The 17087-nt window shown below is 40.0% G+C and overlaps 2 protein-coding genes across 7 annotated transcripts; both read right to left on the bottom strand.

Moving 5' to 3' along the window:
• Positions 1–9872: 9872 nt before the first annotated feature.
• On the bottom strand, positions 9873–11822 carry LOC144704996 (uncharacterized). Its single transcript, XM_078577579.1, has 8 exons — positions 11619–11822; positions 11399–11523; positions 11271–11308; positions 11022–11132; positions 10748–10827; positions 10437–10473; positions 10260–10301; positions 9873–10189 (listed from the first exon to the last, which is right to left on the bottom strand). The coding sequence occupies exons 1-8, from the start codon at positions 11820–11822 to the stop codon at positions 10122–10124; spliced, it is 705 nt and encodes a 234-aa protein (XP_078433705.1). The 3' UTR covers positions 9873–10121.
• A 29-nt stretch (positions 11823–11851) lies between these two features.
• Positions 11852–14760, bottom strand: ATG18B (autophagy 18 B-like protein). 6 transcript variants are annotated; one of them, XM_078577573.1, is made up of 13 exons: positions 14488–14760; positions 14228–14359; positions 14040–14113; positions 13868–13941; positions 13671–13780; positions 13446–13537; positions 13153–13265; positions 12934–13053; positions 12687–12832; positions 12499–12579; positions 12332–12397; positions 12104–12198; positions 11852–11991 (listed from the first exon to the last, which is right to left on the bottom strand). In XM_078577573.1, the coding sequence occupies exons 2-12, from the start codon at positions 14287–14289 to the stop codon at positions 12108–12110; spliced, it is 1029 nt and encodes a 342-aa protein (XP_078433699.1). In that variant the 5' UTR covers positions 14290–14359; positions 14488–14760; the 3' UTR covers positions 11852–11991; positions 12104–12107. The 6 variants fall into 6 exon arrangements, with proteins under 6 accessions (XP_078433699.1, XP_078433686.1, XP_078433687.1 ...); XM_078577560.1 differs by having other exon boundaries at positions 12104–12222; positions 14488–14758; XM_078577561.1 differs by having other exon boundaries at positions 11873–12003; positions 12104–12222; positions 14488–14758.
• Between the last annotated feature and the right edge of the window lie 2327 nt (positions 14761–17087).

The raw sequence follows: 17087 nt of genomic DNA, 5'->3' as shown, positions 1-17087 counted from the left end.
AATGTTTACCTATAATGTGTTGTAAAACATAGTGGGAAAATTCAAATCAAACATTCAGGAGATCATTGAAACCCTATTGCCACTTCCCCCAAGGGCCAAGTGGCACTCTTTCGCCAAGAATCTTGATCACCCTTGTACTCTCTCTCCCATACTCTTGTAGAAAAAGAATGGATCAAATAAATCTGTTGCACTAGGCCTCCAACAGAAAGTTGGGAGCAGAAATCTAAGATGAGATGCAAAGAATTTTGTCCACTGTCCTCATCCTCAGATTTAAAAATGGACCTTTCAAATTCAAATTGTGGGTTAGTTCAACAATACTTGCCTTTAGTTGACCTGGTCTTTAAGGAGGTTTGAATGGCCTTCTAGAATGGGCTTCTCGTGTATTGGGCCTCCTCTTATAACTTATTAGATGTATACTTTCTTCACATTTGTATCTCAAATTCACCACTATTTTACCTAAGTCATCTTTATCAAATAAAACTCCAAGAAGATGTGAGAAATCCACTAGACTCTAAAGAGTCAAGTGGGGTTAGTTTCAAAAATCAATAAATATATAAAAATAGAGCTTAAGAAAATAAATCATAATTTTCTTATTTATCCTTAAGTTGTGAATAATTCCAGTACAAATCTAAAAATATGTGGTAAAAAATAAGTATAAAAGCATAATTTTATTGATCTAATTTGATGTTATCAATCGTCAAACATTGATCCATCATTCGATTAGTACCAATGCATAAAAGGGCTCATTAGAGAATGCCTTCTCCAATATCCTCACTACCATGTCCAGAAATTTTCTACATTGTCTTAGATAATCTCCTCTTGTACCAAGTGCAGATGATCCCGTCTTGAACGCTCAATCACCTTTGTGAGCTTCTTAATACACTCGAGCTATAACTTGTTTGAATCCCATGATTTGAAGCTCGTAAGTCGTAGCCAAAATCTAGTCATCCATCTACGAGATGTCCTTGGTGTCTAAAGTCAATGGATTACTTATATAACTGTAGCATAAATCAACCTAATTCACGTTTAAGTATAATATCATTCAGGGATTCATATGGACCTATTCAGTCAACTACTTCTCCAAAGAGCACCCACTAATCTGTCCTTAGTGTCTTCACACTAAAATCCACAAGATTAGCTATACTTGTCGTATAAGTAGGATCCGTTAGTATTATTATATTCAGATAATTTGATGTCCATCTCGACTATCCATCAAATAGGAATATCTAGAATGCATGTTTAAAGACTAGTGATCATTATATCACAATCTCATTATAATTCACAATGTCATTGAATGTATTGATGGACTTTATTATAAACATCACACTAGAAAAATAATGAACATAATATTTTATTCAATAACTTAAATAAACATGGTGGTGTGACGGCCACATAATATCCATCAATAGTTTGCTATTGCCACTATTTCTAAACTAGTTGGATCCAGGTCAAAACCATCAAAGAACACATTCTACTTCTCTTAGTCTCTCACCACCCCAACTCTGCAACATCCTATCAAGTTATGCTAGCATCAAAGGTCCACTCTTCACTCTTTGGTGATTCACATTACGTCATCCAATTTTTCCTCTTTTTTCTTCACCTTAGTTAGATTTAGTGGAATCACTTGGTGAAATATATTCATGATTTCATGTAACAATTGTTTGAGATTTTGAATTTGGAGCTTTGTTTATTGGGACGGTTTTAATATTGTGATTTTACTCTCCACTAGAGAAAGGGGTTTCACCATCATTATATTCTCCATATTTGAAGATTTAAATCAAGCATGTGATTGTGGCTTGATGTATCTAACCTTAAGCTTCATCTTTTCATCCCATCATGTATTCTAATAATCTTGCATCAGGGATTTGCATATAAATTAGTGTATTTAGGCTCGTTCAGGTCTACAATACTTTCCAAACATTGTTATCTTCATTTATACAATTTTGTGTTGTTCACAACTGGCGCAGGACTGGCTTGATTACTAAAACACCTAGATCCAGATACATCCTAGCCCTATAGACTATAAAAATATGAAATACTGTTGACTTTATTTTCATACATAGTTTTCTTTCATATTTCAAATTAGATGAAAATATGAAAATATGAAAATATGTCTATCCATGAATGAATATATGCTTAAAATACATAATAACATGGATTGTTTACATTAATTTGATGCGATAATGGATAAAAAATATAGTTTAAGTACCAAATAAGAATACATGCAATCATAACTCCACTACTGAACTAATATCTAGTACAATATAAACGAAATGAAATAAAATAGAGACCGCATAAAGTTTAAAAGTGCTTCAAGGAATGTCATGAATTGTGCATGCATGAGAGGTGACACGATTCTATAGGATATGCTACATCGTTTTTTGCATTCCTCGTGGATAATAACAAGAGAGGGAAGAAGAATTTATTTTGGAAAAGCTTACAGTCTTTCTTTACTAAGCTCCTAAAGTCGTGCCTTGCTAAGTTTTTAGCCAATATCATATGAATTGACTACCTTAATTGGTCTAGGATAAGGGATAAGTCCTTGGCATCTTAATTGGGCAGTAGTAGCTGAGCTGGCTACTATGCCTGTTGTTCAGGTGACTAATCTAAGCATTTTTTTATTTTTCTCATCTGAATGTTACAAAGTAAATTCATCTTCATGAGAAATGGATTCCATTCACCATGGAATACCATCTTATTTTATTTCTTACAGTACAAAAAAAGTGGGAATAGGAACTTCCTGTTGAGGAAAAGAGATTTTGAGCAAGGTTTTAAGGCATAAACCCATGCATGAATCTTAATCATCAAATGAGTTAAGTTACAAAGTAAATAAAGAGAACAAGCAAGGAAACATAAGCACATGTTTAACACAAGTACATACTAGTAATTTTGAATTCTAGGTGTTGAAGTATTCCCTTAGGTATATAGTGTACTCAAAATAAGCGTCGCAATGATTTACCTAAAAGCAAGTGCAATAAAAATAACCTCGACAAAAGCATGAACCAAAAATCACCTTCCACTATGAAGAATGGCACATGGTGTAGAATTTGTGTCTTTTCTTCTACATAATGTCTCTAGGTACAGTGGCTTATGCACATGGGTTGCATATTCAGAAAAATACCATCGATATGAAGTTGTAGACTTTGTTGCCTTTTTTCAAACAAAAAATTCTCTCATTTTGAATTATTTAAGAGAGAAAGAAGGTTAGGAAATGTACAGTTTAAAGACGCCAGAGGATGATTATCCAATACATGTGTTACCTTTATGACCTATACAATACATGAAGCTTATTGCCCCCAATAATTTTCGTATCACTCTGGCGATTGAGTGTCACTTCAAGGGATGACACAAGATCTGGAACTTGAAAAAAATGCTGGGTTTCATTGTTCTAGTTGTGAGGTAGTGAATGAGTAGGCATAAAACTTAGAATTTTGTTAAAGTGTTTATCCACATAAGTTGCATTCTTAGAGCCACTTCTGTTATTAACTCATTCTAAGAGAGTGCCCAAACCCTGGACTTCATAAACTCATGCAATGTCCTTATATCCTCAACCTACTGAGGATAGAGATACAATACTAAAATGATGTGTAAATTTGAAGATGAGAAAATATGCTCTAACATTATGATACATTGTAATGATTATGATAATTATTTTATTTTTTTGTCACCAACTTCCATCGCAGTCATAGTTCTTAGTATTGATCTATTTTGTATGTCGCGGTATTATGTCAAATATAGAGAATATCTTCACATTGAAGTCTTCTTGAATAATTCACATCTCAAATCCAGTTAGCGTGATCTATTTACATTTCAAGTAGATTTGGCCAGAATATCTCACATGTTCAAACCTACGTGATTTTAATGATATTCTAGCATTGTAAATTTTCAATTTAGATCTGATTGATTAACTAACAGCTTAAGTTTATAGATCAGCGACCATTTTTTGAAATTATACAAAATAGGTCAATATAATTGACCATGCTCAGATGCTTTTCTGAGAAAAATCCGTAAGTAGAATGGCCAAAATGTACAAGCTAAGAAGCTGCGCTGCGTTTGTCTCTTTATAACATTCACCAAAGTAATGGATGATGTTGAGGCTATGTGCTTATTAGACAGTACGTCCAATTCCATTAAATCAATCAGAATTAATTCATCGAATTGTGTAAAGGTAAAGTGCAATTCATTGTTGAATTCATGCATGAACATGATATATGATGCATTATTCCGTGTGATCAAGCTCCTAATCAGTCATTCATAATCAATATCAAACCCAAAAACAATCCTAATATTTCCATCTTCTGATACATCAATATTGTATCAATGAACTATCTCCAAATAGAATCCAAGAAAATCAAGTTAATTCCCCCAGTACGGGCGTGAACTCGAACAAGAAGGAATATAGAAGAATGATTTGGGAGACAAATGATCGGGACGGCTCCTCCTTCCTCCACGGCAAAGCTCCTTTCTCCTCGGCGTACCCCCTCCCAGATCCGCGGCATGGCTCCGCTTCTCTGGTCCTCCAGCAATGTAACCGTTGCAGGCCTGAATCAAGAAAATGTTGTATATCTCCCCCCCCCCGGATCACACTCCCTCTTATTTATAGGGTCGAGTTCCCGGTCATGTTGTCTGGTCAACGGTGCATTGATCACCCCCCTTTTCCTTCTTTGGCACTTTCTTGAAAAGTACATATCAATACCTTCCCCTTGGAGATTCAGCTTGTCCTCAAGCTGAAAGTCTGGGAATGTCTTGCTAAAGCGATGTACTTGCTCCCATGTTGCTTCGGTGGTAGGAAGATGAGACCATTTGACCAGTACTTCTGATCCATAAAGTGTTCTTTGGAATTTAAGAATGTCTTCTGGTGATACCTGCCATTCATACTCATGAGTTAGACACAATGGAAGTGGTTGGATAGCTTCGTGGTGATTGGCCATCGTTTTTTTAAGGAGAGAAGCATGGAAAACGGGGTGTAAGGTGGCTTGAGGTGGTAATTCCATGTGATAGGAGATAGGTCCAACTTTTTGGAGTATTTTATAAGGTCCAAAGAATTTAGGACTTAATTTTTCACACGACTTTCTGGCTAAGGATTTCAACAGGTAGGGTCTCAATTTCAGGAAAACCCAGTCCCCTCCTTATATTCTTCATCTCTCCTGTGCTTGTCTGCTTGAGTCTTCATTCGAGATTGGGCTTTTGGTAGATGTCGCTTCAAATTATTAAGGATGATATCACTTTTGGTTAGGAGTTTGTCCATAGAATCAAAAGGGGATGGTGTAGAACCATAGCGAACCAGAGATGGAGGATCTCTGCCGTACACAGCTTTAAAAGATGTAGTCTTCATAGAAGTGTGGTATGAAGTGTTATCATTATATTCTGCCCATTGAAGCCAATTTTTCCATCTTTTTAGATTTTCGGAAGTGAAACATCTTAAATAACATTCCAAACCGTGGTTTGTGACTTCTGATTGCCAATCAGTTTTTGGGTTACAGAACGAGCTGAATTTAAGACATGTGCCTTGAAGGCGGTGTAGTTCCTTCCAGAAATGGCTTGTAAATTGGCTACCTCTGTCCCAAATGATTGAGTTCGGAATAACGAGTCTAACTACTTCTTTAACAAAGATGTTCGTTATCATGTTTGCTGAGAACGGATGTTTGACAACAACGTAGTGGCTATATTTACTCAGACGATCCACTACCACCATTATAGAATCAAACCCTTTTGATTTAGGCAATTCTTCAATTAAATCCATTGTGATATCTTCCCAAATCCAGTTGGTTATAGATAGAGGTTGAAGTAGCCCAACTGGTGCAAGATTTGACGATTTCTGCTGCTGACAGATAGGGAAGTTGTTGACATATGCCTTGATTCTTTTTCTCATACATGGCCAAGTGACCTGTTTATATTTTGTTTTAAACGTTTGATGGAACCCTCCATGTCCACATATCATTGAATCATGAAATTCTTGTAGAACTTTTGGAATTAAGTACGAATTCGATGGTAGAACAAGACACCCTTTAAAGAGTAATAATCCCTGATGGATAGAGTAATTGAGGTGTTCTCAATTTAAAGAGTATTGACCCTAAACTCCTAGTTTAGGGTCATCTCGTACCTCTTGAATGAGCTTAATTTTGTCCAGCCAATGTGTAACTGAAATAGAATTGCACTCTTCTAGGATATTCGTTTGTGATCTTGATAATGCATCAGCTGCCACATTCTTCTTTCCAGCATTATATTGTATGTCAAAATTATACCCCAGGAGTTTTGAAACCCAACGATGATATTGGATCGGTACCTCCTTCTGATCTGACCAGAAGCGTATGCTTAATTGATCAGTGTAGATGGGCGAATTTATTGAATATTAGGTAGTGTTTCGGACAGTGAAAGGCCTTGCTGAAGTAGGCTATTGGATGATTCTCTTGTATCAATACTGCCCCGACAGCCACATCCGATGCATCTGTTTCAATGCTTAAGGATAGGGAGAAGTTAGGTAATCTCAGGACTGGAGCCCTTGACAATGCCTGCTTTAATTCTTCAAATGATAAGTCAGCCTTATCAGTCCAGGTAAAAGAGTTCTTTTTCAAGAGGGCTGTTAGTGGCTGAGTAATGGCAGCATAATTGGATACATATCTTCTATAATACCCAGTCCACCCCAGGAACCCTCTCGATTCTTTCACTGTGGTTAGGGTCTTCCATTGTCTGATGGCATCGATTTTGGATGGATCAGTCGAAACTCCTTCAGCAGATATAATGTGTCCAAGGAAATCAATAAAATTGCACTAAAATTTGCATTTCTTGGGATTGATGTGAAGATGGTTTTTTGATAGTAATTCAAATACGATAGTTGCTCATGTTGTTGTCGATCTCTGCTATATATCAGTATGTCATAAAAAAACACCAATATGAATTTTCAGAGTTGTTGACAGAAAATTGAATTCATGAGGGCTTGAAATGTTGCAAGAGCATGTAATAACCCAAATGGCATCAATTTGAATTCAAAATGTCCAAGATGTGTTTTAAATGCAGTTTTATGGATATCTCTGGGGTGCATGCGTACCTGGTAATATCCAGATTTCAAATCAATTTTGGAGAAAACAGTCATCCCATGTAGCTCCTTTAAAAGTTCATCCATCATGGGTATAGGAAATCTGTTCAGCACTGTCGTCTGATTTAGTGCTCTATAATCAATGCAAAGACGAATCCCCAATCCTTCTTTCTGACTAGTAGGGCTGGGCTTGTGAAGCAACTATTGGTATGCTGAAAAACGTTTAATCCCAATAATTATTGGACCAATTCTTCCAGGATATTCTTGTGAATATGCGAGCATCTATAGGGTCTTTTGTTGACAGGTTTGGACTTTGTAACCTATGCCAGCAATGATCAAGTGAGAGAGCAAGTACCTCATGAGCCTCGGTATCGCCTGGCCTTTGGCTTCATTAATATGATAAATCGACTCTTCCCACTCTAGGTGAGCTTGATTGATCTCAAATTGAGAGTATCTCAGAGAATTCAATTCTGTAACAGATATGATAGTATGGATCTGTCCTTCCCAATAAAATTTGAGCATCAGATGATGATAGTTGCAGTGAAACCACCCCAAGGTCTTCAGCCAAGGAATTCCTAGAATCATATCACAGCTGTCCAACGAAAAGGGAATGAAATTTTGGGTGAAAGTCAAACCTTGGAATGTTATAGGAAAATTAAGACAAATTCCTTCAGTTTGTCTGCGAAACCCGTCCCCCAAAGCAATGATGAACTTGTGGAAAGAATGAATTTGTATATCTAGCTTTTGGATTACCCTTGGTCTAATAAAATTGTTGGTGGCCCCACCATCAATGAGTATCCTTGCTCTGTGGTTAAGAAGATTTCCCCATAGTTTGAACGAGCCATGTTTAGGACCTGTATCTGTCTTAGACCCTTGTATTGACATGAACTCTCCCCCTATAAGGAGCCCTCAGTCCAGGTGCATTAGATCTTCTTTCGTAATAGGTTGATCTTCTTCCTCTGTGTCTTCTTGGAGCATGTAGATGCTTAGCTTCTTTTGGCATGTATGCCCTGGAGTGTACCTTTCATTACAGTTGTAGCATAGGCCCCTTTCTTTTCTTTGTAGGAACTCCTCTGTGGATAACCGAGTAATCTTCTTCTTGGTACCTCTCTGTGGTATTTCAGTTCTGACTGGAATTTGAGCTTCCCGGGCTTGTTGATTTTGAAATTGACCTTCTCCTCTATTTGTAGAGTATGATCCCTGGTTGTTGTTGTAGACGACTCTAGGAGGATTTGTATCAACTAGAGTTTGACGATCCTGTTCGTCCAAGATAGCTAAGATTGCTCTCGGTTTCAATTGAATAGTCATAATCTCCTGAATGTCATAGGGTCTATATTTGTTTAGCTCTACCCTGACCTCAGGTTTCAACCCCTGCAGATATGTTGTCTCTTGAACATCAGACAGTATGTGCGATAAGAAGGCAGCCAGATCTTCAAATTCTGATCTACATTCAGATATAGTGCATGTCTGCTTGAGATTCATAGGTTGAGTACACAAGGATATTGCAGAGAAGTCGTATCTCCTTTCAAAGTGCTGGTAGAACCCCATCCAATGATCAAATCCGAAGTTCTCTTCAGTGTATATAAACCATCCTTGCGCTGACCCTTCCATATGCAATGAGAACAATTGCAGCTTTTCTTCATTGGTTAATCTGTTAATATTGAAGAATCTCTCTACACAGTTTAACCACATCTGTGCATTTGAACCATTGAAGTAAGGTAGATCTCCCTTGCAAAATAACTTTTTTTAATCTAAGGAAGAATCTTGAAGTGTCTGAACTCGGCCATACCTTGTCGTATCCTTTGGGATAGATCAGGTTGAAGAAGATGGATTTTCTTCAAGTTTAGAGTTCATAGCTTTCAGTTGTTGGAGAATGCCAGCTAAAATTTCCGCTGATACCGGTATATCTTCACCTTTTGATTTCTCTCTATCCTCATGATCTGCCATGTCGAAGATTCAGCTGAAGCACTGTTGACTCCTTTCTCGATCAGAACCAGAAGCTCTGATACCGGATTGATACACCAATATTGCATCAATGAACTATCTCCAAATAGAATCCAAGAAAATCAAGTTAATTCCCCCAGTACGGGTGTGAACTCGAACAAGAAGGAATATAGAAGAATGATTTGGGAGACAAACGATCGGGACGGCTCCTCCTTCCTCCACGGCAAAGCTCCTTCCTCCTCGGCATAACCCCTCCCAGATCTGCAGCGTGGCTCCACTTCTCTGGTCCTCCAGCAACGTAACCGTCACAGGCCTGAATCAAGAAAATGTTGTATATCTCCCCCCCCCCCGGATCATACTCCCTCTTATTTATAGGGTCGAGTTCCCGGTCACGCTGTCTGGTCAACGGTGCATTGATCGCCCCCTTTTTCCTTCTTTGGTACTTTCTTGAAAAGTACATATCTTTATAGTTTACAAGCACCCATACCGTTAGTCAATCTTCCAGTTGTGACAGTCACTCTTGCTGTCACCTCTCAGGAATAGATGAGTTGGTAAGATTTCCTAGGTGAAGTACAGCATTAACACAACTTACCCATATAGCAGCAAATATTAAATCACTAAATTCATCCACTTGCACGACATAAGAAGCACATGTACATCTATATCATATGCTTTATTGGTCTCATTATTCCACCAAAAACATGGATATTATCAGAATCCAAATTTCTCTATTGCATGTACTTACCACATCTTTTCGTCTCCATCCAAATGTAAAGGAAAATCACTTCCAAAAATCTTCATAAACTAAAATAAGACGAGTATCCGTACATAATCTAGTCACACCCAAGTTTACAAGTTATGGCATAAAGATATAGCTAACAAACCAACCCAATGACAGAAGAACAATCAATTTCGTTGAAGGCCGGTCTAAAAGCCCATTTTGTTAGGCGTTCTCATTTGTTCAAATTTGAAATCTCAGGCCACTCTTAAAGATAAGAAGTGGAAGTCTCATACCAAAACTTTCCGATGGTATGTTTCACTTGGCAAGATGGATTAAAGTGAAAAAAAATCGTCATATGCCACCAGATGAAAGACAAAAACTGGTGCGCGCAAGGTAGAGAGAAAGACTGGCCTAGTGGCTTCACTTTTTCCTTCTCCTGGATACGATCTCTGAAGCCCAGCTTTTACCGAGATCCGTCTGGAACTTGCCTGAGAGAGAGAAAGAGAGAAATTAGAAAGAGGGAGAGGTTTGTAGTTAAGCCAAGAGTCAAAAACATACCTGACGTGGACTGGAAGAACTCTTCCAAGTCCTTTCCTTGGTCTGCACAATCGAAAGATTCATAAAACATCGTGAGCTTCAACATAATCTTAAAAACGTCGAATTTCTAAATTATACGCAGGAGCTAAAGGTTAAGACATTTGTTTAAATGTTAAGCCCAAAAGTCAGCGGGCGCACCAGTTTCATACTCCAATGCTTGAAGAATCATTTCAATCTGGAAGAAGAAGATTGCGCATAAGATCCAAAACAGTATAGATACAACTAAAATAAAACGGCATCATTGTTAACATAAGAGATTGAGTAGCAGAGCATCAGAGCGAAAGTGGACGACACGAAGAAATAAGAGTAGATTTGACGTGAGAGTGAAATATTAAAAAGGCTAAATATATCCTTGTCACAAGAACTCTGACAACTAAGGTTGTCATCATCCGGAGACATGAGGCATGCAAACAAAAGATTTTAATCTGGATTGTTGATTTTAATCAGACCTTATCGAAGTCCTTCACAAGCTTTGCTTCCAACGACGTATTTTCCTCGTATTCCATCCAAAGCTCATGGATTTCCTTAGCTAGAAATATAAGAGGTTATCGGTGGACAAGTCAGTAAAACATCTTCTAAGGTATGAAGGCGCATGAACAGAGCTCTAAAAGTTGATTGCTAAAAAGTAATACCCATATGTTCAACCCTAAAATCTGAATCAAATTTCATTGTATTCGAGCTTCCAAACAACCGGAAAGGAGTAAGGTAATGAGCGCGCCTCACCTCTGGCGCCATCGCCAAGTAACGAGCACATGTGATCGAGCGCTTCTCTTTCACGACGACTTTTCTCTGACTTCGGCACGCCATCAGATGGAGTGATATCGCCAACAATGGCTAGAAAGTAAAAACATAACACGCAATTCCATCAAAACCATTTGATTTTGAATAAGAACCCAGCATTCATTATTTTCTCAAAACCATAGATAGGAAAATAATTGCAGAAAACCGCATGGGTATGATGTTTAAATCCACCTTCAGCAATATCGTGCACAACCGCCATCTTAATGCACCTGAAAATGGAACAAAAAAATCATCAAAATCTACAAACAATGCTGAAGAAAGCCATCCGAAGCGGAAAAACGAGCATCGGGAACACCAACCTATCACGATCTACACCGGGAAGATCCGCGGAGATGAGCGCCATTACACTCATCCTGTACATGTGATCCGCCACCGACTCGGCATCATGCACTCCCCGGATCACCCATCCAGCTCTCTTCGTCGTCTGCGCAGCCAAATCATCCCCAATCTCGTCAATTTAGGGCAAATTATCGATACAAAAACTTCAAGAAAGGGAAAGGAAGAGAGGGTGAACCTAACCTTGAGCCGGGTGCAAAGGGTCAAGAAATCGATGACCGACGATGCCGTAGAAGATGAGCACGGGGCAGCGTGCGAAGCCATGCGTACCGACGCCGTTGCGGTGCGGAAGCGCCGCAGAGGAAGAAGAGATCTGATGGGATCGGCGGCGGGATGGACGACGGAGATCGAGAGAAGAGCAACAATCGCTCCCCGACCACCGCCCATTCCTCTTCTCCAAGCCCAAGAACAGCTCTCATCCTTCTTCCAAGTTCCAACCCTTTTCTCATGGATTTGCGACTTTCCACGTGGCAGCCAAGCCGAAAAAAAATTTTATCCCATTTTTTTTTACTTCTGTTCGGATTTTTTGTGGTCGGGTCGAAGTGATGGGTAAAATCTATACATAAAGCTGTGATATTTGAATGGGATCGATAGATGTAGGGATACTATAACAAGATTTCAACATCACGATTTACAATTATGCAAAAGACATAAGATTAGAGGCGTACTGGGTTACATTAGTAGATTGGACTCCCTTTCCAAGCTCCAAGAAACACCTTTTCCTGGAGAGATGTTGATGAAGATCTCGCGGAAATGGCCTCCGCTGTCGAGAATAAAAACTGATGATCTGCATGGGATGATATAAAAAATGAGATTTTTCATCATTTTTCCTCTAAGGAAGTGGTGAAATTTTTCATCATATTTAATAGAAAATGAGAATTATTTATTCGTTCTACCTTAAGGAAGATGAAGAACCTGGCGCTGCGCCTCCGGCTTTGTCAACTCGATGAACCGCAACGTAACTGAGCAGTAACATTCAGACCCGAAACTAAGTTATCAAGCTGGCTAATTATTAAATAGCCAGAAGATGAATGATTGAGAGAGATAGAGAAATGATAATCACCTTCTAATTCCCTGAGGAGCGGCCTTATGAACGACATGATGGTGTGAAGACTCCAATGCATCAAGGAAACCCGCAGGTTTCCTATTATATATGTTGGAAAGAACAAATATTTTGTGAAATGGGAAATACGAACATTAAGATGTATTTTTGTACGATCAATGAACTTCTCATCCTTCCATGAAACCCACCTCTGAGTAAGCATCGTCTCGAGGGAAAAAATATGGACAGAACCAGAGGAGCTCGTCACCACAAGAACATCAGGAAGTTCTATGGATGGACCAAAACACAGCGAATAGATGACTGATGGATACGTCCCTCTCCTGAAGTCATAAGACTGACAGTAAAAACCAAGTCAGATATATATGATTTCCACTTAATTTCAATCATGTTCTTCAGAAATAACCCATTAGACTTCCGACAAAAAGAAAGATAAACCTTAGTGGCTTGTGAAACTAGATGAACTCTGATGACGGTTCCCTGATCGGAAGCAGTGGCCATGTACGTGCCACTCAGAGAAAAGGCGACTGCAGCCAAAGGATTTTGGTGTGCATCAATCTGTAGAAACATGTTAACAACTTAGAGAAGTCCAATTTCTTAATAAAATGATAATTTTAGCTTTGACAGACAAGAAAAATAGTGTTTTATATTAAGAACCTGGCAAAATGATAAGAGCTCCATAGTGTTGAAAACCAAGACGGATCCTTTGTTCTTACTTGCAGGTAACGCCAGGTAACAGCCTCCGGAATTTGGGGCAAAGGCACAAAGACCTGAAATTAATGTCCACAGTTTATACTAATCAAAATATCTATCCGATTTCTCCTTTTTCCTATAGTACAGTATCCATAAGAGGACCATCTAAGAGCTAACGTACGTGAAATTTTAGGGGTTTGCAGGAAGAAGTGTAATGCCCTTTAAAATATTAAATAAAAACAGAATCTCAATTTGACCTTTGGGATTTGGCACCGTGTCAATTGTATCCAAAATTGCCAGACTGCTTAAGTCATAAACGTACGTCTTTTCAAGTAAAACAACAATCAACCTGCGCAAAACATTGGTATGACAGCAATAAAAATTCATAATATCAAGAATACAAGCGTTACACAATCCGGGGAAGGAATAAGTTGTAGAGTACTGGACACAACATCAATGATTAAGGCATTGTCAAATTTTACCTCTTCTTATTTAGACGAATTGCCAGGATAGAGGTCAAGAAGTTCAGCTCCTTGAGGGTAGCTCCAGTCGTAGTGTTGAACAGGCTAAGTCGGCGGGGAGACAGTGAAGGCTGCATAGAAACAAAGGCTCAAAACTATATCAGAAAATCAAGATCGAGAAATTCGATTAAAAAATTTTAATAGAATAGAGTAAACACCTGCTCCCCTGCTCCAACGATCGCAAGAAAACTAGAGCTGTACAGCATCTCCACGATGCTGAATGCACCAATTGCTGAAAATCATCAATTAATCAATCGAGTGGTAAGAACTAAGGAGATTTAAGGGCTAATACGCAAGCGCCCGAAGGAATTCATTCCTGAAATAGCTCACATCTCTCGAAACATAATCTTCCCGTCTCGGCGTTAAAAATCCTAAACCCCTCCCTCGTTCCTATGGCGAAGCAGCTGCACAAACAAATCAAACATGAAGTTAGTTGAGACGAAATAACGAGGCAAGCAATTTTTAATTTCAACAAGGTTAAACTCTTATTTCGTGTCTAAGTATTGGTGTTCGCTGACCTGTTATCTTGGTTGAAAGAAGCACAAAGAATTGGCGAGGCAGAAGATGAACTACTGGCCATTTTCAGTAATTGTTGGATGCAAACAAATCAGGCGGCCTTTCCGATCTTGCCAGCAACGGTTAGACAGACTCTGTAATGAACATCGATTGTGATTTCCACTGGAGCAACCGACAATTAAACCGTGAAGTGAAATTACGGGGCTCAAAATAACGATTTTTGCATTCGACTAATATAAAACCATATGATTCATCAACTAACCTGAAAGCGCTGGAGATACAGCGGTCGGGTATGTAAGAACTGGACAAAAATATTAAATACTAGGTGTTGAATTTATTGAATAGGACCGTCACCGATCCTTGCGGCTTGCCGAATTTGTCGAACTCGACTGTATAAATGCTTGAAGTTGGTTTATCATAGATTTGCCACTACGATCGACTGATGGAAACTGGGAACTGGAAAACATCTGGCACTCGATTGGAAAATGCAGAGGCTTTCAACACGAAATCGAGCTGGACATCGCCGGAATTGGGGCCCATGCCGCAATGAGCTGAATTATCCGCTAAACACCTAAGATTAGACATGAATACCAAAGACAATAATATTAGGGTTTACGGTTACTTAAATATTAACTAATCACCATAGTACGTAGTAGATTCTTTCCTTCCAATTAGGGTTGAATATTTAGGACCGAGAACCGTAAGTAAATTATTTAATATTTTATTATAATATTTAGAAGGGAAGGGAGGCGGGGGCATTCATTACCAGCAGTTCTAAAGCTTCATTATGTTTATGAAAGGATCTGAACCAGACCGAAATTTAGGTAAGGTTTAAGTTTATTGACACACTTGATACACTTCTTGAAGAGCGTGATCATATTCTGTCTATTATCAAGGATCATCGATTGATTGCTCAACAGCAGGTGAAAGCAAATGCTGACAAACACTGAAGTCTGATACAATCTAGCACAACTACAATTTCGCACGACTCCAATTTCGGCGATTTCACCATAACTTTTGCTAGAGTGCTCGGATCGAAGTGATTTTTGTTCCATTGGATTCAGAAGGCCTTTAATCTATAGGAATCAACTACAAGAGCATCATCAACAGAGCCCTATAACTAAGATTGGAGGCTTTTGAATCCAAGAGGTAAATTTTTTCACCCAAATTTTAATTTCGATAAACTCAATGATACGAATGCCCTAAATATACCAAATTCATACTCTATCTGTTCATCTCAACGAAACATATCGTTTTATATTGCTCAATCGCTATGAAATTTCCATTTTAAACTGCAATTTTGAGTTGAAAATTCGCTTCGCCGTGAAAGATAACTCGCAGCCCGCAATCCAGTGCAGGCTGTAGAGTCACATGGACGCCTCGTCGACGTGGCTGCCACGTCAGCGGGCCAGCGGGCCAGCAGGCCAGCGGGCCCCGACTGCCCACGTGGGCGAAGTCGGGTCCACTAATGCCATAGTGGACCCGATTCAGCCCACATCCGCCACCAAAAGCGTCCATGCCATTGGATCCGCTAGCGTGGACGCATCTGACGGCTCTTTAAATACCAAAAAAGACAAAAAAAAATGAAAAAAGTCAAAAAAAATGCAAAGTGGAATCTCTGCAGCATGAAATGCTGCCGAACGGGTGAACACCAAGTCCATCTGGAGCATTGCGACGGCCATGTGTCGAGATCACAACGGCCCCGACGATGGACTCCTGGTAGACCACCCACCAATTCAAAAAATTGAGTAGTTGGCAATAAATGCCGACGGCTCAATTACTACACCTTTTTGCCTCGAGAGTTGATCCCTAGCCACGTCAGATCCGACGGCTACGATTGGATATGTTCTTAAGATCGATCTCATTGCAACTGTCGGATCGTCCACATCAGCACTCAAGGACCAAAATCATAATGGCGCTCGCAATGCATTAAATGCGTTGCTGGTAAGCTCACACCCTCGGCCGCCCACTATTGTTGGCTATTCCATGCCCTCACTGCCGTTAGATGCTCTTGTGGTCCATCAATTGGACGGTTCCGATCCCTCCATGTAGTCGCCACCTCATCATCCCATGGACAACACTGACGTGGCGTTGATTGGTCTGGTCGACTCGGTTGAGTTACTCTGAGTCGACCTGGTCGACTCGGATGACTCAGACCGAGTCAAACAGGCTGACAACGGCAAAATCGACCTGGTCGGCTCGAATGACTACGACTGAGTCCACCGGGTCGGGAGTGGCCGATCCGACCAGATCGACTCGGCCGATTCTGACCGAGCCGGTGTGGTCGGATCGGCCAATCTCAATCGAGTCAATCTGGTCGACTCGGCCGAACCTGTCCGAGTTGACCCAGTCGACTCGGCCAATTCCGAACTGAGCGTCCTGGTCGATCCGGCCCGGATCATTCAGGTCAACCCAGCCCGGATCGCCCAGGTCAACCCAGCTGACCCTATCAGAGTTGACCAGGTTGACCCGACAGGTTGGTTCAATTCACTCAAGACGAGTTGGTTCAATTCAAGACGGGTGTGGTCGATCGCCCAAGTCACTCAAGACGGGTTGGTTCAATTCACTCAAGACGAGTTGACTCAACCTGTCAACCCCAGGTCAAACATGCTACTTCAGCGCGTGTGGACATTGATTCAACGATCGACCTGACCAGTACGACCGATCTCGACCGAGTTTCTCTGATAGAGTTGATTGGGCACACCTCGTTAGACCTGGCAGATTCGGGCCAACATGCCCAAGTTGACTCGGGTGCTCCTGACCGATCCAGTCAAGGGGATCGACTCAAGCTTGCCCAAGAGAACTTATCCGGCACAGCTCCACTCCCAACGATGACTTGGGCAGCGAGGGTGGCGGGTCCTT

Source organism: Wolffia australiana, chromosome 1 (genome assembly GCF_029677425.1).
Source record: "Wolffia australiana isolate 7733 chromosome 1, ASM2967742v1".
NCBI lineage: Eukaryota > Viridiplantae > Streptophyta > Magnoliopsida > Alismatales > Araceae > Wolffia > Wolffia australiana.
Note: the sequence above shows the minus strand (reverse complement) of the source record. Positions and strands in the feature narration are given on the sequence as shown.

Bases quoted from the DNA above. Each gene is read 5' to 3' on its own strand.
- LOC144704996 (XM_078577579.1), bottom strand. From the start codon at position 11,822: ATGGGCGGTGGTCGGGGAGCGATTGTTGCTCTTCTCTCGATCTCCGTC. The intron at 10,828-11,021 runs GTGAGGCGCGCT...TTATATTTCTAG, and splicing joins ACTTGGCGATGGCGCCAGAG to CTAAGGAAATCCATGAGCTT. The intron at 10,302-10,436 runs GTGCGCCCGCTG...TCGATTGTGCAG, and splicing joins AGCATTGGAGTATGAAACTG to ACCAAGGAAAGGACTTGGAA.
- ATG18B (XM_078577560.1), bottom strand. From the start codon at position 14,289: ATGGCCAGTAGTTCATCTTCTGCCTCGCCAATTCTTTGTGCTTCTTTC. The intron at 13,054-13,152 runs GTTCTTAATATA...ATGTTTCTACAG, and splicing joins AGCTCTTATCATTTTGCCAG to ATTGATGCACACCAAAATCC. The intron at 12,580-12,686 runs GTGGGTTTCATG...CATATATAATAG, and splicing joins GAGACGATGCTTACTCAGAG to GAAACCTGCGGGTTTCCTTG.